The sequence below is a fragment of the Panthera pardus genome, unplaced genomic scaffold (genome assembly GCF_024362965.1).
Source record: "Panthera pardus isolate Hobbes unplaced genomic scaffold, ASM2436296v1 HiC_scaffold_6, whole genome shotgun sequence".
Lineage (NCBI taxonomy): Eukaryota > Metazoa > Chordata > Mammalia > Carnivora > Felidae > Panthera > Panthera pardus.
This window is the reverse complement of record NW_026526991.1, coordinates 110,264,978-110,285,425: the sequence shown is the minus strand read 5'-3', so window position 1 is coordinate 110,285,425 and position 20,448 is coordinate 110,264,978. Positions and strand designations below refer to the sequence as shown.

Below are 20,448 nucleotides of genomic sequence, written 5' to 3'. Positions count from 1 at the left end.
TTATAGGCCAAAAGGGCTTTTGCTTTTGTACATCAAAACTGGATGTGGAATGTAAGGAAAACCTAAGAGTCAAGGATTACCTGAAGGTTTTGGACCTAACCAAGTGAAAAAACACAGCTGCTATTATCTGAGAGGGGAAGACTGAGAGGAACAGTTCCAGACACTATTTGGACTGAGTTGGGATCATGTCAAGTGTCGACGGTCAAGTAAGCACGTGAAGAAGATGTAAGACCTATAAATCTAGAGTTCAAAGAAGATGCCCAGACAGGAAATGTGAATCTGGGCGTCATCTGCCCATAGACTGTATTTAGAGTCCAGAGGCTCTGTTTCTTAAGAATATAAAAACTCTGTATTAATGAAAAGAGAAAAAGAGAATAGAGATAAGACCTGAGTTTGGGGGCACTCCAATATCTGGAGGGCATAGCATGGCACAGAACTGGCAGAGGGGATGGAACTAGAGTGGGCAGAAAGGAAGGCAGAGAGCCCAGCAAGGGTGAGCTCAAAGAAGAGCAACAGTCAATGTGCCAAGTGCTGTGGGCGGACCAAGGTGAGGTGACGATGCACAGGGAAGACTCACCAATGAGGAGGCCCTTGGTGACATACAAGAGAAAGGCTGTGAAGCCAAGGGGGATGAGGCTTCACCAAAGGGAGTTTAAGGCAGAACAGGAAATGGAGACAACAAATACAAACTTATCAAAGGGTTTGTTATGATGCATCAGAGAGAAATGAGGTAGTAGTTGAAAGAGTAGGGAGGTTAAGGTGGACTTTCCTCTAAGATGGAGGAAATAACAGCAGAGTGTGGGACAAAGTGAATGATCCAGTAGAGAAGGGTAATCCTTGATGATGCTGGAGAGGGAGGGTGTTGCTAGAGCAATGTGCCAGAATGAGCAAGAGAGGATCGGAATGGCTCTACGGGTATTGGCCTTAGCTTAAAGCACATCCATTCTAAAAAGCAAAGAAGTAGAAAGGTTAACAGGACACATGGCTATTTGACTATTATATGAAATTTAATCCAACTTTAGTCTTTTGTTTCTGAATTGGCTATTATTAAACAGGTCACAGGAAAGCCATCTAACATTCAATTATGTAAGAGGTCACTTCCCCAGTGAATTCGTTAGAAGAGTATTTGAAAGAGTGAAACAATTATCTTTATATGATAATTTGTGGCTTGACAAAAATATATTTAGGAATACCAGGCACTTGGACCCATTATATTTAATGTGACAGATATAGAACCTCTAATGGTAAACAAATAAAAACATTCAGAAAGAATATTTCCAATATATGTTGCAGTAAATGTCATTAGCCTGGCCTGTCTTCCAGTACATTTTTCAATGGTGTGATAGTTTTTATTTACCCTGTGTTATTAGAGAGCGAATAGTCACTAGCCTTCAATTTTCACATCAATTGCAGAGAAAAAGATTCCATTTTCTACACCGTCTGGAATTGAAATTGACTTAGCATCTCAGAACTGTCAAAAATTTCTTTTACGAAAAGGTTTGCTTTACGGAGACTATAAAGTAGGTGTCATCCTTGACACTCGTGTTCTATATTCATGCCACAGGTCTGTGGAAAAGAAGCGTTAAAGAACATCAGAAAAGGTCTCAGAAAGGCCTCGCCGTCATGCTTGGTGCCTCCTCTGGCTTCCCCGCAGTCAACTGCAATACTGTCGATGTCAGAGGTTCTCTATTTAAAACTGCTAACAAGAAAGAGAAGAATTCTAGAAGAATATGAGATCAGCTACCCTAGAACTTGTCTCTGCTAACAGGTCCATCTGACACTTATTTTCCTGTGTTAAAAACGGGAATCTCTGTTTCCATTCAAATGAGAAGCATACATTAAGTCCTTGGGATTTACAAATTCAAAACTTATTCCGAGGAATCCCCCCAGCATGTGTACTCATACAACGGGGCTGGTCTCTGTCCTGCTAACAAACAGGAAAACAAGTAAAATTATGCAAACTCTATCTTTTTGAGTTCTTTTTTTTTTTTTTTTCTTTCTATTACAAAGTCCTGTGCCTGCATTTCATAAAGATGGGCAGACTTTTCCACAAGTGCATTTTAACTGCATTCCCTAAATCGCCAGCAGTTCATACAGAATGCCATTTAATTTTACCAATGTGAAACTTCTCGCATTAATCCGCAGGGCAATTAGGCCTGAGCCATAAAAATCTACGAGCCTCGATATTTCCGACATGAACAAATAAACACTGTTATGGGTGCCTCCTTTCTGTAGTACAGGTAAGGGCTTTTGCCTGGAGGGTCTCGGGGTGAGGCCGGACTGCAGCTTCTACCAAGTCTGAGCAGAGTTCTGTCCTCACAGGCACACACCCCAACTCTCAACACCCTTTTTAAATGGTTCTCTGTTTCTTCATCACATTTATTTTTAAGTAGGATACAATTCCAACATTCGCAGAGAATAAAGCTAACTAGGTGGAGTCTTATCTGCAATTTTGAAGATGTGAAGAATGGAGAGATTGTCAGTTAAGGCTTCTTATAAGCAGAAAACTTCATTCTAAAGTATGGACAGTCTCAGATCAACCTGCATGTTGACAGAGCTGTGATTACATCACTTGGTCAGGCAGACTCTTGCCAGAAACATTTTTATAAAGGAGTGTGTGCTCTCAACTCCCTGTGGTCTCAGCAAATCTCAGAATTACTATTTGCCAAAGTATCTCTACTTTTCCCCAGGAAGGACTTGCTGGTTCAGCCACCCCCAAGCACAGATAAGGGAAGCACAGATATTGTCCTAACCCCCATTGTTTGTTTAAACCCTGTAACCCACAAAGGGACTAAAAGGTACCTTGCAAACTGGCCAATTTGGTCATCAACTGATGGGTGACAATCCCAACCCACACACCTCACTACCCTCGGACTGCTAACCCACCACCTGCATGTGTCCTTAGCCACCGTGTTGTGAAAGAAATCAAACTAGTGCGTTACATCATCTCGAAAGCAGATTCCAACATCTGATTGGTGTGTGCTGATGATTTCTGAATACGCCAGCAGCTAGACTGGTTTTCCGCTATGAAAAGGGGCTAATACAAATGATAGGAAAAAACACTCTCTGCATTTTCAAGCAGTAATTTAAACCCCCAAGCTCGAAATCAAGATGAAAAAGTTCCAAATTGATTAATATGGAAATTACTAAACCATCAAAACTGCTGATGTCGTAAACAAAATTCGTCAACAGCCACTAAGAATTCATTAAAAGTAAATTTATTGTTTGCTTTAAAAATCGACTGTGCAATATGTGCTTCTCAAAGACCTTTTTGAATCTGGTTTGTTGTTCATCTCTTCTCAGGCTTCAGTTTGGCAAGGCTAAATGAGAAACACGGTATAGACAACACAGTTAGTAAGTACAGGTAAGGGAAGCAACAACAATTCCTGTTTGTTATTCTCCCAAAGCCTAAAGAGTGTAATCCAAACTACAACATTAAGTTTTAAAATCTGATCATGTTCTTTGTGTTCGGAAAACTACCATATTCTAAAAGGGGAAAGAGAGCAGTGTATCTGATTTCAACCAAACAAGGTTTCAAACTAAATTACCGATTTCCTCTAACAGAACTGAATAAAACAATGCTGCAGGGACACAGGTAATCATTTTAAACGTAATTGGAGGATTCAATTTTAATGGTAATATTACAACATTACTTTGGCTTTAGCCTTCCATAGTGATAGGGTCTCAGCTCTCACATATGGACAAAAGCACAAAATAAATCTAAGGGGTACAGAGTAAGGTCAAGTCTAAGAACCTTTAGTTTTAGCATACACACAATTCCACGACACTCAAAAGATAACAAGTCTAATCTTTCAGGCAAAGCAATATCAAATCGTACTTGAGGGCTGGAAAAAAGGGCAACACATAGTTTTTCATACTTACTATCTGAGAATATTGTCCTAATATGGGGTTTTATTATCTTGTGGATTATTTCCATTTAAAGATGGAAACTAAGGCAAAAGCATGTTGCTGAACAATGCTGTGGCTTTCCTTTAAAAATGAACACATTTAAAATATTATATAATAGATCTCTCCCCTTCTAAAGGACAGAGTTGGTTCCTTCCCTCTTTAGTGACTATTTCATAGAATTGCAGAATTCTCAAAAATATCTTGGAATAAATGTTCACTTTGAATAGCCAAGTATCTGAGAATCAAACATAAACAAAGAGTCAAAATGCTGGACCCTCCCTCTGCTCTGTACTTTGCACAATGATTACATTGACAAGTCATGTTTACCTATTTTAGTAAGCACACTCAGGTTTCTTAGATACAAAGCCATTTTAATTAAGGCAACAGGAGGTCCTTATGTGCAAAAGAAGATGTAGCATATATAAAGAGAATCATACAAACATAAAACACTTTACATTTGTTATGCAAATTCACATAGATTTGAATTTGCGATTTAAAACTTACATTAAGACAGCTTTTGCACTCCATATAGTCCATAATTTATAAACAGAAGATTGATTTATATGATTCATAACGTTCTTTACTAGAGCTGTTTATCAATAATTAAACCATCTTTGGGACCACCATTCAATGTGCGAAAACCATGACATCTGTTTATCCTGATAAAAGTACTTATTCAATGTGCATGGTTTCCTCTGGTGCCGTTTTAAAAATAGGGTCCATATTTTTGGCCCTCATCAAATTTGACCTCAAATCATAGACAATTTATAGGGATAGGCATAGAGTATGTGTGTTTGCAGGGACCATGGAGGGAGATGGTTGGGAGAAGAGCCCATGAGCCTGTTTTTGAAGGAAAACATATTATTACTTTTTCAAGCAACTAAAGAGAAAAAGTTTATATGCCTAGAAAGCTAGACTCCCAGTATCTAATGTCCCTGCCCCTTAGCTCTTTCTTTGTTATCTGAACCAAAAAAACAGAAACAAAATCATAACAATAAACACACAAATGCACACGCACATCTCTGCTTTGTACTTCAGGCCTACAGTGGGCAGCCGCACTTGAAAGTCCTTACAAACTCTTCTAAGAAATGTATATGCACATACACATTTTGCTTAAGCTATTTAAAAGCAATACTGCAAAGGAAATCACATGCTATTTCCTTAAGAGAACAAAAAGAAAGGAAGAGACTAATTTTAAATCCGGACTATATTCCCCTATGTTATTTTAAAAAAGAAAATTCTATGTAAGAATCAACCTGAGAATGTATTAGTCTCAAAAGGATTCAATAAGTATGGAAGGTAGTTACAAAATATTTTGAAAAATCTAACAATCCTTTACGAGTCTTCTCTAATTATTAGAACATAAAATAATGGTATGAAGGAAGGATTAAGAGCCAATTGTCAATCAGACAAAAAGCTTATTTTATGTTTAATAAATTATTCTCAGAGAATTTTGAAGGAGAAGTGTTTGGCAAGCTTCAGCCACTTCCCCAAGGATGGAAGCAATGGTTTGCAACCAAATGGAAGACAGCCATGTTCGAGGAAACCAGACATGATACTGAGACTCTGCTTGAGATATATTTCCATTCTTCACTTGGTGGTGTGTTGATCTCCTAGGAGAAGTAACTCTGTTTTGTGGAACTCATACATTTCCATGGTATGGCTGATTTTAAACTGGCAACATAATGTCGTAAAGGTGGAGCTGGGGAAAGCTGTTTATGCACCAGCATAAAGTGTTAGCACCATGACAGTGCAAAAGGGGTAGGTAACCTTGAAAGCAGAGATCATGATAAAATGTGATAACATAATTAGGAAGTGGTGAATTCTGAGTATTGCTTTTGATTTTTATGAAACTTATTTAATTTTTATAATGGCTGTGTTTGGCAAAATTTCTAAACATTGAGCCACTGGTTCCCACAAGCCAACATGGGTGGATTCTAGCAAACCATTGATTCTACGTTCCCAGAAAGGTATGAATATAGTGATTTTCTTTAATAGCTACTCTTAAACACTGGGAGAATACAAGCTTATTTTTTAGTAAAACAAAAAACAAATTAAACAAACAAAAAAAACCTTTAGCTCCTGTACCTAACCAGAGAAGTTGGTTTTTGAAAATATGCAGGCCTTTGAAATTACAAATGGGTCAAACTTGTTAATCACAAAGCTGGCTCTCACTACAGGTTGCAGGTATAATGTACAGAATTTGATCTAGAGAAAACATCATATAGTATTTTACAGAACTTTTAGCAAAAAGGTGGTTGTTGGGTTACTAGTCAAGATCTCTTTGAAACATACATGTCCCCAGGCCCTCACACTCTCCACTCCTCTGGCCGCAAAAGGAAAACATCTACCAAATGGCCTCTCTTATTCTGGAGTTGTAAGTTATGGAAAAAAATAATTTGTAATGAAATAATTTATAACATATTTTATAAAAACAAACCAGAAATTTTCTTATTTTTTATTCCACAAGAAGAACAGATCACTAGGTCTGCCTAAGAACTGTTGGCTGATGAAGGAAAACTAACAAGCCATTGGCTTTCAGTGAGACTTCAGGAGGGCACTTGGATGAGACTGCACTTCTTGTTGAATGTGTAAGTCTCGGGGAGATACCCTCCCCTTTCGTATTCTCTCATTTAAAGAAGACAGTAACATATTCCTTAAATTTTAAAGGATGGGCAATGGCCTTCTGTCTGTGCATTAGGTAGGGGCCAGCTTCGGAGCCGTCAGTTTGCATATACGAAAGGAAACACTCCCTGGCTAACATAGAAACTGAAATAAAGTGGTAGTCAGAGCAATTTCATTCTGTAAGTATTCTTGGACACGGAATATAATGAAGAAAGATGATCTGACTGAAAACACATTCAGGAGTAGTATATAAACAAGAAAAACTCTAATGTAAAACTATGAGCACCCCAGTGTCCTGAAGCATCGGAGATGGAAATCTCATTGTATTTAGATTAAAGCTAATGTGGCTAACAGCCCAGGCTTTGTGTTACCTACCTCTATAGTTACTTCTTTCAGGCACTCGATTTAATCTAATCAGACGTGTACAGAGCACATCTGTTGTGTGGTGTGGCCTGCAGGCTGTGCCCTCAGTCCTCAACTTTGCAGGCTTGACATATCTTTAACTCCTTGAGTTATTGAGGTCAACCTCAGGATCATAAATCAAGAAATTCCATGAAAATAAAAATTCTTGTTCCCATTTTGCAATTAAAAAAAGTTAAAAGGAAGGGATTCCTAATACAGGGTAACTGCTTTTTGAAGAGTCAAGTGGCTCTGCTGTATGTTTTCAATTTCAAACCATCATCTTGATATGTTTAGGGGCTTAATTTATGGAACAATCAAGCAATCTTTATATTTAACATTAAATGCCTGAATATTATAAATCACCTGAGATGAACATTTATGGGAGAGTTTCAGTACAACTTCTGAACAACTTGTCACTTTTACTGTGTAACAATGATTTGTAAAAAAACGATATGCTAAGTAATCCCAGAGTATAATTTAGGGACACAAAAACAACTGTCAGGAAACAGCCAGAGACTACATTTAATGAAATCTTTACAGACTGAAGTAATAAGTATTAAATTAATCAACACAGCTTAATTGAAGCTCTATTTGCAACATTTTTTATTAGACTTGTTATTAATGAACCTTTAAATGCTACCACTAACTTGAGTTCTATGTTAAATTTAAATAATGAACCATTGTTCACACACACAAAAGAACAAACACTGCTTTAATAGCCCTTTGTCTCCATGGGGCTTTTACTCTTCTGCATAGCTAAAATGAAGACTTGTCCTTTCTTCCTTTCAACAGTTATTTACATGGTTGGCAAGATCTCATCTTTAAGGCTGCTAAAACGGTCTGAAATAACTAAAGCAAAATTCTGTACAAATTACAAGTATAATAGCGAAGACTGAAAATGAGAAAAGATTTGTGGTGGACCTCAGAGATAATGTTTGCAAGTCTGTGCTTCTCAAATTTAGTATTAACCTCACACTCACGTATGTTTAGCGACCATCTGTTTTGGGTTGTTGAAGACTTACCTAAACATGTCTCCCAAGCCCTTCAGCATGCCCTTCTTGGCTTTCATTTTGTCTTTATCCTTGTCTCTATCTTTCTTCTTCTCTTTTCCAGCTTTATCTTTTCTCCTATCCATCTTATCGCCTTTCTCTTGGTTTCCATTCATGTGTCTCTCCAAAGAATGTGAAGGCTGATCACTGGCAGTGGATACAGACTCTCTCCCTGATCTTGAACTTTCTTCTGTGTCTTCTTCCACTTGGAAGAGAAACAAACAAACACACAAACAAGGATAAGGAATACAGTGAACCAAAAGAACAAAGTGAAGGAAGCTAAAATACATGGGAAGATATTGCTTTCCCACATTTTCTACTGCTGTACAGCCTGCTATCAACATGGACTGCAATGCTATTTACTTTTTTTTTTTTTTTCACTTTTTATTTATTGAAATAATCTCTACACCCAACTCACAGGCTCGAACTCACTACCCCCAAGATCAAGTGTCACATGCTCTTCCAGCTGAGCCAGCCAGGCGCCCTTATGCTATTGACTTGTGAGGAGAATGAGAACAGAACATGTGATGTGGATGATTACCATGCACAGGGTATTCCTATGTGAAGATCATGTGCCAATAGAAAGAGAGAAGCGGCTTCTGGCCACATGCTGATTCACTTGGGGTAACCTCCTCCTTGATACGCAAAATGCAAGCTGGAGGGATTAGTAGGCCCTTGTCACACAGCATAGACCCCTCTGGGTCCTGTGGGCTGGATTTGCAAAATGCAAAGAAAACAAGCAGTTCCTCAAGTGCTTCCTTTCCTCATGGGGACAGATAAGGTAGATCTAATCTGGCCCCTCATTAATTTGTGAAACTGTGCCATTCACTAGTAAGCACACCAATTTCAGCACAAAGACTTCTTTCTTCAGGCTCCCAAATATGTCCGTTTGTGATTTCTGAACAGAGAAGACTGATCTTTACAGTTTCTGGAGCTTCTCCTTATATTGTCATCAAATAAGGTCAACATCATAAGCAAATGCAATTATATCTTCTAATCCTAAATAACTCTTTGTGTCCATCTACAAAGGTGGGTAAAGTCAGGAAAATGTGTAAATCAATAACCTCACACTCCCCTGAAGTTTGCAGATGCAAAATTTACTTAGTGATAATAATATTCCATTCTTTGAACCAGCACTTAATAAGCGTATGGTCCAAGGGAACTTCAATACCCAAAACTTTTTTTTTTTTTTAATTTATTTTAAGAAGGCTCCATGCCCAACATGGGGCTTGAACTCATGACCCTGATATTGAGAGTCACATCCTGTACTGACTGAGCCAGCCAGGCATCCTGCTGCCCTAAACCTTTTAATTTGAAAGAATGACAAGAAAACAAGAGTAGGTTTCCACCTAGAAAAAGAATTTTGAGAATTTCTCTATTAAAAAATAATAAATGTATATACTAACAGCCACTATCATAAATCTTTTCTGAGATTGGTTGCCTAAGATTTTCTTCCAAATATCATAAGAATGATTGGGGATTCAGATTGCCCCTTGACTTCTGAGGTCATTTTATTCTCGTACATCAACAAATAAAACGTGAATCAACGTTTTTGAGCTTCTTCTAACACAGAACCAAATAGAACAGTTAAGCCTCTTCTCAGTATTTCACGAAGAACTGACCTCTGAGACAAGTAAATGTATCTTCAAGTGAAATTCACGAAGTCTAGCTTCTCCACCACAAAGGGACAATTCAGTTAGTAATAGACAATATGAAAGTATAATAAGACCAGTTAAAACAAACTCAGTATTCTGCTATTAAACCATCACAAATCTGAGAAGTGACTATCAATAATGGCATGACCACTGCAAATAGAGTTTTGTTTTTTTTTTTTTTTTTTTAATGCCAGAGCTACTTAGGATAATACCAAAAAAAAAAAAAAAAAAGTGTCCAATTCCTTTTGTTAACACATTTAGTTAAAACATGAGCCAACAGGGGCACATGCGTGGTGCAGTGGGTTAAACTCTGACTTTGGCTCAGGTCATGATCTCGTAGTTGGTGAGTTCAAGCTCTGCGTCAGGCTCTGTGCTGACAGCTCAGAACCTGGAGCCTGCTTCAGATTCTGTGTCTCCTCTCTCTCCCTGCCCCTCCCCTGCTCGCGTTCTCTCTCTCAAAAATAAAAATAAACATAAAAAAAATTTAAAAAAAAACAAAACAAAAAAACATGAGCCAACAGATTTCTCATCCCAGCAGGTCATGCCTTAGTACAGCTAAAGAATAAAAGCATCACCATGTCTAAATCCGGAAGGTACTTTGGAGGTCATTTAGACCAACATCTTCCATTTCTTGCTGAGGAAACAGAAAGGTTTGGGACCAGCACAGTCCCACTCTGGGGCTCTTCCTAGTCTCATGTCCCATACAGTTGTACTTCAGCAAGACTTTCATGCATTTCTTTCATCAGCTCTGTTTGTGATTGCTCAATTCCATGCTTCATACAACACGTCGAGGTCATCTATCACCCACTCACTACACAGTCTGTCCAGAAGATAATTCCAGCAGTCAGCATTGTATTTCAGAAACCTATTGTCAATCCTGCGTATTCATTTAATGCTGTGACTTGTGGCTCATGTTGATGAAATCAATCAAGAACCTAGATCAAATGTACACAAACTCTAGGACTGATTAGCAACCATGAAACTGATTTTAGAAAGGTCTGCCTCCTTCTGCACTGGGTTATCTCAATTGTGAACCATTCTCCTGCTCCAAAGGACATTTGTAGATTTTTTTTTTTATTTGCTTTTCTTCCTGTTGGTTAATTAATATATAAATGGGAATGGTACAGATTTGATAAAGGATGCCAATTACAACTTTCAGATGGGCATTGCTAGTCAATGCTTTACAGTATTTCAGTATGCTCTATTTACAGTATGCTTTCAGTAGCCTTACAAATAAATGCTGAGTTAAGGCTGTAATTGTTTTGGTCTACACAGAGCAGGGAAAGAATATCCTGGTCAATTAGCCCAATGACTTGCTGATTATATGCAGCCTTTCCAAATGTGACTCTCCCAAGAGAATATAAATATAACTTTAGCAGGCTTAAAGCATCTTCTCTCACACCCTTACACTTGGCTCTGTTGTACCTGATTGCCAACTGCTGTTTCAACCCTTTGGGAAACAGGTGTGGCCTTAACTTTGAGATAATCGTCCAAACCATTATAAAACAATTCTCGGAAGTTCTCAGGAACTATAAAACCCAAGTTTATTGGTACACTCAACAAAGATAAATGGGTGCTAGTGAATTTTCTAAAATTCCTAACATCCAAAACTCCTTTTATGCATACTTGCATAACTCTTTGTACAAACTTTTATTATTGTACTTCCCATCTGACATGATTACAAGTCTGCCTCTCATTCTCTAAACTTCTTCTAAAATGAGGACTGCCTGGCAGAGAGCAGCTGCTCATAAGAGGTGGTTCAGATGAAAGACTACCAGTAAACCTGACTCATGACTTTATCCCAACTGAAGTTTTCTCCAGTCTCTGGGTATCACTGTTCTTCGAGTTGCAGAACAATACCTATTTTCCTCCGATCAAGCCTGACAAAACTAGCCACACCCCAACTACGGCAATGTTGCGAAGGCCCACTAGACTTGGTTTTGCTCTAATCAGTTTGTAGTATTTTTCATGTGATTACTGTTAGTGCTATACGGATTGTCTAATGGATTTTATAACCCTCTACAATATCTGAAACTATAAACAAAAAATGAGCTCAATAAATGTAAATGACTTAGTCTTCCACAGCAACCATTATCATAAATCATGAATGGAAGTATCAGTAGTGGTTCTGCTAGTTTTCTGCCTAATAGTTTTGGCAGAAGTACAAGGGCATATGTCGGCTCTTGGCTCGGTAATAGAATAAAGGCAGTGCCTTCACAACTGACTATATGCTGAAGTCATATTGGTTGCCAATTCTTTTCATAGGCACAATAATTTTCTGGTGTATGCAATACCACTTATTTTCTAAATTGGGTGAAACAGAGAAAATTAGTATTAAATTATTTATTAACTTCGGGTTTTGTAACCTCATTTTATAAAATCAAAAATCCTAATTCAGTTTCCTGCCCCAAGCAAGTGGACTGTTTTAAAATGATACTTGCACATTTGAGAATTCTTTATGCTTATTCTGAACATTCTAATTTAGATAATACATTATCACAGAAACTCTTCTGGGGGTGTACTGATTTAACTAATCCCTTTGAATGCCAACTAATTAAAAATATTTAGCAATATGTGGCTTCATATGTACAAACATAAGATGTTCTTTTAGAGTATCATAGTATATATGCTTCGAACTCTAAAATTATTTGATAGAAAAAAATAAGTATCTCTCACTTTGCCCTATACCTATGCAGAATTATGGTGATTATCCAAAGCTTAAATAAATTGGCTAGGCATCTTTAATTTTTTAAACTATATATATTCAAGGTCACAGATATACTGATCAGGTTATTTTTTAAATTTTTGCAGCCAATGTTTGTACATTTAGTAATATTACCTTTATAATAAAGTACATAAAATATTTTTATTCCCTTAAACTTAAAGGAAACCACAAAAAAATTCATATAAATAATTTTTTAAGTAAGAAAAGTACTGATAATATATTAGGAGTAAGTGGCTTGATCTATTGTGTTCCTACACTAAATTACAATGCAAGAACTAATTATAAACTTATATTTAGATAATCTATTTTAAATGCTGTGTTTTACATTTTTTTCTCTTGAATTTTGCTCATCTTTAAAGATTATTTGATTTCATTTTGCAGATAGCCTACACAAGGGAAGATGATTATCTTCTTCCAAACAAATAGAAATTTCTATTTTTGCCTAACATTTCTGTCTATTTTATCCTGCTCCATACACTGAAGTGTGCCACGTGATTATTTATAAAGGTAGATACTGTTAGGTTTTTCCTTTAAGAAGGTATAATGTGAAGATGCTTATGTCTCTTTAATGCAGCATAGTCATTCTGCAATTAAAACATACCTAATTACCATGTTTTCAACAGATGCAAATGCAGCTCAATTAAAATTCTAGTCCATGTTACAAATTAAGCTACTTAATTCTGCAAGGTATCATGTAAGGACTGGGTCACCAAGAAGTTTGGAAAAGATTGGGCACTTATATGTTAATGATTATGGAGAAAATGACTTTAGGTTTCAATTGAAACTCAAAGTTCTGCAGCTCATGCCATAAATAAACACTTCTATCTAGTTATCACAAACATTTTACTGTCAAAAATTGACTCTAAATTACATGGTCATGAGAGTCTTTTCTCCCCCATTGAGAAGCAATGCTACTGTTGATACTGTAATGATCTCTGTGGGTTGCTTATCCACAATACATTCCCCCTTTCTCTTTCCTAATAGAACTCTGATCGTGTTCAGGAATGCAATCTAGCTCCAAGGGGTTAACTCTGTAATATACCAACCTATGGGTGCCTGCTGCTTGATTTAATGGACCAGTGTTACTAGTCCAAGAATGGCCCCATCAGCCATGCTTGGGGAGATGGCTCACTCCCCTCTGTTGGATATGGACAGGAAAGTAAAAGGTCTCTGGGCCTTGCAATTACCCTCTAGATAAGCTGAGTTGTGGATATTGCAGCCAAAAGGACAGGAAGATGTTGGGTCTTTGCTAATACCACTGGGCTATGAAATCAGTAGTCCCCAAAGCTGCCCAACTCCAGAGCTCAGCAATGAAGACAGTGCATTTCCTCATGGTTAGAGCTGGTCTGCGTTGGATTTTCTACTAAACGCAGCTGAAAGCATCCTAACAGGTACATTGTGTAAATCAAACTTTAGAGCAGCTGTGGAATATCTACAGTCTATCACAAGTGTAAGAGTTAGCAGTTAATGTAGAGCTGGGTAGCTGTGACAACTTTGCTAGAATTAAATGATTTGTTCAGACTTCCTACTAGAGATAAATAAATTGTTCAATAGATAGAAACAGAGAAATACAAAATGAAAATGATAATATTACTTCTTAATCATCAGTAAATAAGTTCTTTCCTCTGAGGGCACAGCTCAAAGAAGCATCATTAAATATTTGTTGAGTGAATGACAGAATGATTGAACAAACAGCCAATCACATGAAAAACTATCCTTTACTGCTCTCCATTTAAGAAGGACTACTGTAGGTATTAGAAATACCTAATGATAGGATCACATACTCTTAATTTAAAATTTATTTTAGAAGACAAACATTTAAATGGAATAATTGCACACAGTATGACTAAGTCTTCAGAATCTATCTTCTTAAAACTTAAAATGAGTAAGTTACAATAAGACATTAGTAATTGGAAAATTTCACTGGACTTAGCAAATCCAGTGACCCCTACCAACTTCTATGGATTAATCTTAGGTAACAAAACAAAAGCAAATGTAATAAAAATAAATTGAGGACTGTCAGACTCCCAGGCACTGCAAAGTCCTACACAGGATTCAAGAACTTTGGGGATATAAATATTATTTCTGTTTCTTATTTAAGTTGAATATTTTGACTTTGGAAAGGAAGAAAGATGTGGAAAATGAACAGCTAGTGATACAGATGGTGTCGAATAACAGGATCTGCTTTTCTGGACTCTGACTTTTAACATTAGAATGATGAGCTCTTGGCAATGGAAAAACTTAGCTTTTTCAGAATGTTTAAAAAAAAAAAAGCTGGCATGAAGAATGAAACATGAAGAATTAAGAAGCTTTTATACTCAAAAGTGGGGTGGGAATAATAACTTACATGATGAAGAACCATGAATATGACCGTGAAGACAGATGAAGGAATCATGTGACATTCAAAAGTAGTATCAGAGAAGTGCTTTCAGCAACTGGGGGACAATTTAAATAGTAAATAGATGATTCCAAAAGTGCTCTATTCTATATGTATATTCATTTCATTAAACAAACAAACAAAACAGCTCTGTTTCTGTTGGAGTGAGGAGTGGGTAGGAGGGTAAAAACAATTAAGATGGCTCTTCCAAAGAATTTAAGACTTATACTAAAAACCATTCTTTGCTTCTACTTTATATTCTAAACTTCTCTTTAATCATCCCTCCAAATGAAACAGGTAAAATGCTCCTGAAGATACTGGTAGAATGTCACCTCCATTATCCTTCCCTTCCCGAGAGAATGCTACAGAACAAGTACAATGAGGGTCATACCCTCAATTTTCTGAACCCTTGCACATTTCCTTTTGGCATCTAATTGATTTTTACATTCAAATGATGGTCCACAGTGGATATTGCTTCCTCTCCATGGGGACAATGTACAGTGAAGCTCCAGGCTTTCCTTTCAACAGACCGAATGGATTGGCTACACAACCAAAATGGCAGCACTCACAATTCTGTTGGAACTTCCACTAAAAATTTTACTTTTAATCAAGGAGTGAGCTTTGTGTCAACTGTATATTTTAACAATATATAGAAAATTATTTACAGTGTCAAAGAAAGAGATTCTAGGTCACTGCTCTGACTCTTAAGGATGTGTGTGTGTGTGTGTGTGTGTGTGTGTGACAAAATACAAAATAAATAACACAACAATGTACAAATGTATAAAGTAGTAAATGGCTAACAATGCTCTATTTTGCTATTTATTGAGAAATCAAAATGACTGTCCCCCAAAAGCCAGTGTTCTTAACTACCAACCAATCCATATTGGGGAATCCACAAAAATTTCTTGATGCTAAAAAATGCTTTACAGTAAAAAGTCTCAGAGACATTCTGTAAAATCAGGCCTTTAGAAAGTCAAGGGAAGACTAGATTGCTTGGGAAACAGTTTCCTGAAGAAGTAAGATAGTCTAATGTATACATTTGAAGGCAGGGGCAAAGTCAAGGATAGTAAGAAGATACACTTCGTGGAGAGTGCATGGTCTGGACAAGAACGAGCATGGAAGCTTGAAGTACTCGGAGAATAAGAATGTGATTACAGAGTTTACTCAGCAAATCTAGAGACAGCAGGACCAATTAGAAGATCCTAACAATAACTTCAGATATTAAATAATGAGGATTTCAGTTAGATTGAACAGACGGAGTGAAATTAGTAGATTTCATGGGCAAAAATTAAGAAAGCTTGGTAATGGAGTGATTACACAGTATGACGATGATTCTAAGTTTCAGAGCCTGGAAGTGCTAATGAGAAAAAAATCACATCATCACCATCCATCTTTCTGTGTGAGATGCTAAGCGTGTAAATGCATTTTCTTACTTTTCTCTGGCATTGCCAAGCATCATTACTCACCTGGATTATTTCATTACTGACATATAACTGATTTTCTTGCCACTGACACTGCTACTTACCATCCCATCCCTGATAACCATCCTCTATCCTACAACTCCAGCACTCCTACTCTTAGTTGAAATTCTTCAAATGTTCTTTAAGGTCCTTAGTATAAAATGCAAATAATTTAAACAAGGTTGTGATCTGTTTTCCATTTTCATCCTAAATCTCATTCCTCATTATGCTGTCACCTGCACTATATACATCAACCTTAATCCAACTATGGCAATCCAGGAAAGGTCACTGCTCATGATGTTTCATATTCTCCTTATGCATTGCAGGTGTAGACCACTCTAGCAATGGCAGTTATCTCTACCAATACCTTGTCTGGGAAGCCGTCTCCCCCCTACCTACCTATCTGCTCTAATTCCACGTAGGCTAAGTGGGGAGCCCAACTTTTGGTGCCATGGTAACCTGTGCACTACAATGACCCTTAACCACATTACTTCTTAAGTATTGGTTTATCCACTGGGTTGGACTACCCTGTGCCCCGCAGGACTTTATAGCCTAAAAATCAGATTTTAGGTGCCACAACTTATTAACACACACTTAAATACTTTAAAGTAGTTTCAGTGTGAGGGGCTTTCCCATTTGGAAGTTTAACCTTCTAGAAAAATCACAGGACTATGAATCAGAAGTATGTACTCTATGATTCAGTTTCCCAAGTATGCTCTTGGCCAACTATTTAAATACTTTTTCCTTATCAAAAAGTGTTTGAAATGAGGATTCTATAATTCAAACACTTCCTATGTGACTTTTCATTGTACTTTTAGCTTAAGTTAATTTTCCCCTATGGAAAGAAATGTGAGGAATAGCTTTGGCTACTTCACATGCTTACAGCCATACTGCATTGAGAAACTTCCTAAAATTAATCAAAGCTCCTTCTCTTCAATTGCAGGTGATATTTAAGTATACAAATTGGCTTAAAGGCTGGGACAGGCTATTCCTGTTCCTAGCATTTCAGAACAAAAATTTTTAGAGATCAGCATCCAATTGTATATATTAATCAAATAGGAAATCTTTTACAAAGTACTCTTTGAAACCCCTATCCTGAATTTTGTCACAGATTTTCTATTTTCTAATGGGTTTTGCTTAAGATAAAATTAGGCCTAGTTTGCATATTTTGCTCAAATAACTAGTGATGAAAAGTGGCTAGCCGTGTGTGGAATTGATGGTAGAAAAGTGAAGATATCAAATACAACATACTGTTTTATAACTAATAAGCAAAAAAAAAAAAAAAAATTACCCTAGAATCTCTCATCTTAGCTGATTTACTACCATAAATTTACCTTCTTCAAATCTCCTATGGCTAACCTAAGTTATGTATATTTTAGAGCAATGTCCTTTTTCATCTCCTGAGAAGAGTGCTATAAGAAAAGTGGGCAAGCTACTCAAAAGCAATTTGTCTACCATGGCTTGTCTGTTCAAGCCATGTAGTTTTCACGTTTAAAATTACAAACTGCATCTATCTTAAAATCAATAGGTACAATTAATAAGACAGTATTTGATTTCATTGTGTTTCACTTCCCGACCCCAACAAAAAGCTGTTACTGTACTGATAGTAAGACTTACAATTTGGCAACTTTTAACAGAAAAAAAAAAAGGGGGGGACCATATATTTTTCAAAAAGAAAACAAAGCAATGTTATTGCATGTATTTTCTTGGTAGCAACAGAAACTGATTTATTATGGGGGATGCAGAAGCCACTTGCTGAGATCCAGGCAGGGTATGTAATTTGCATAGAAAAGGGAGCAGATTGTAGATGCCCTGACCTGTCAAGCACAGGTAGGGCCTCAGAGATAATGGGTCCCAGAATACAAAGCTCCATCTTGATCCAGACAGACACACACAACATGGTAAGGCCAGATGGATTAAATGAGAGACAAAAACGCTGGCTTCTGCCATCTCCACAGGAAGAACGTAAGTGTTACAGAAGATGACAGATACCAGATACCACATGGAGGCCGCCCCAGTCTCTTGGCCCCCATTGTTGTGCCCATGCCATGATTTCGACACTGCTGAGACGAGGCAAGCCTGTTCTGAGCCATAAAATATATTCACCAGGGAGATGCTCAACCCAACTGACAAGAGCAACCAACCATGCCTATGCCTAAGCATCTTACTTGTGAAGAAGAAAAGGGATAACTTGGGGTAGATAATAGGAGACTGGGGCAGTGCTTTAATCCAACTATGGCAACCCAGGAGCTGTCTGTCCTGGCCACGGGCCTTGGCCCACAGCCTTCCAACAGCAGCCCACCCTCCATCTCCACACATCTCAGGCACACCAATAGAGTAACAAAGGGACTGTCTGTAAGGTCAGTGGTCCTCTTTTCAGAGCAATGTTCCATAGTGAAAGGGCATGTTCATCTCCCCCGGTGGCTGTAATGGAGTCATACCACAGCACAAGAAAGCACCCTCTGCTAGAATCCCACAGAGCACGGACAATGGCGGGATACTAGACTCCCTGGCAATGAGGGACAGCGCACTCAACAGCAAGGATGTGGAGGACAACCAGAAACAAGAAGGCGGATCCTGGGAAGCCATAAGGACAGGAAGTATGCAGACCAGGCCTTGAGAATCCAGAAGCCAGACTGTGAAAAGGACGGTGTTTAGGGAAACAACGGAAGAGCTAACTGAGCTGGTCTTTCTCACAACTGGAGCCATAGAACACCTTTTCATATCCAGTCATATGTAAAGGTGTCTAATGATCACCAGCAGTAACACCAGACCTGAGGGACTTTTTTTTAGATTTTGCTTAGGCATCAAAGGTCTAGTACATGCAGGCTCAGTGTGGAAAACAAACAGGAATGATGAAATGACACCACCATCCCTCTTACTGCATACTGAAAGTCTCTCCCCCCTTCTCTCCACATGCACACAATGGTGCTAGCTAAGCAGGAGCTCACTTATTGATGTCACGAATATTCAGAGTCCTGTGATTTGCCAGACCCTGTGCTTAGTTACACAGGAATAAAACAGTCATGGTGATGTCGTTTTTTGTGGACCCTATAGAAGGTGAGAGAGCCTAGCAGGCAGGAGTTAGATAGGTAAGTGAACAGGTACACAAAATCATGGAATGTTACAACTAGAAAGTACCTCAGAAACCATCTAAATCATCTGAACCAGAGATTTTCAAGGCTTTTCTAAAAACATTGCAAACTACCCTTTTCTAATATTAACATTTACAGAGAACAACAATGTAATAAAAGTGACTTTAAAAACCCACAAGAGTTAAGGCAACAGAGTGGGGACAGCAGGGTGAAGGGTGAAGCTGGTGGCTCTGCAGAGTCCCTGCTACTCAGCCTCCCCCTGACTTCTGGACCCCTCCAAAACCACAGAGCCTCCCCTCCTGACCAGGCGTCACAACACACAGTTTAAAAAATCCACGACCCCACTGTCCAAATCTTCAGTTTTACAACGAGGAACTTAATGCTCAAGCCTTTTGGGTAGTTTGACCAGAATCCCAAATTCATCAGAAAAATGTGGACAAGGACTCAAGTGGCCTGAATTCCAGTTCAGTGCCTGCTGTAACTCACTGACAGGGTCTCAACAGCTCACATTGCAAAAGTTTGAAATGTACAACAGCTGCCTTTTTTTTCTTTTCTGTTTTTTTTTTTTTTTTTTTTTTTTTGGTATCCAGATTTCAACAGACCGGTCTGGGGGAAAAATTCTAAAATCAGGACTTTTGGAAAACACAGCACTCTGGTTGTAGGTATACACATTCACAAGACTCTTTCTCTTGTCCAGAACTTCAGCTTTGGTTTATAAAACATAATTTGTCTATTTGCTGAATGAAAAGTTGTAACATAATGTAGTTAAATGAGTTATTTCAAATTAGAAAAGGAAACTAAATTTTATATAGGGACAAATTTAGATCCCTATCTACACTGGTGAGAAACTCTGAAGGCTGTCCCCATTACAATTAAAAACATGTCTTATATTGAGATATATTCCATCTCCTGATGCATTTGAAATGAGTGGTATATATGAGAAAATTACATTTTATGAGTGAATTTAAACATTTTAACTAGAACAAGGAAAAAGTTCAAAACCATCATATATTGTAGAAGCTTAAAAAAAACATTGAAGGTTCAAAGTACTATATCTCTTATTAAATACACCCCCAGGACACACTGAGGCACGATGCTACCATAGGAGGGCTGCACAAATGATACTGGTTAGGATGGAAAGGAACCACAGA

At 37.7% G+C, this 20,448-nt stretch overlaps 1 protein-coding gene across 17 annotated transcripts in view; it reads right to left on the bottom strand.

The window, feature by feature from the left end:
- The window catches only part of PARD3 (par-3 family cell polarity regulator), a 663,835-nt gene that overhangs the window by 191,170 nt on the left and 452,217 nt on the right, over positions 1-20,448 (bottom strand). For 15 of the 17 annotated variants that reach the window (XM_019465161.2, XM_019465165.2, XM_053895761.1 and 12 more), the window contains one exon: positions 7,959-8,190. In XM_019465161.2, coding sequence (XP_019320706.1) covers positions 7,959-8,190 — 232 coding nt within the window. Of the gene's footprint in view, positions 1-3,202; positions 3,321-7,958; positions 8,191-20,448 lie in introns of those variants that run through there. The other 2 variants (XM_019465168.2, XM_019465169.2) reach the window with 1 other exon arrangement.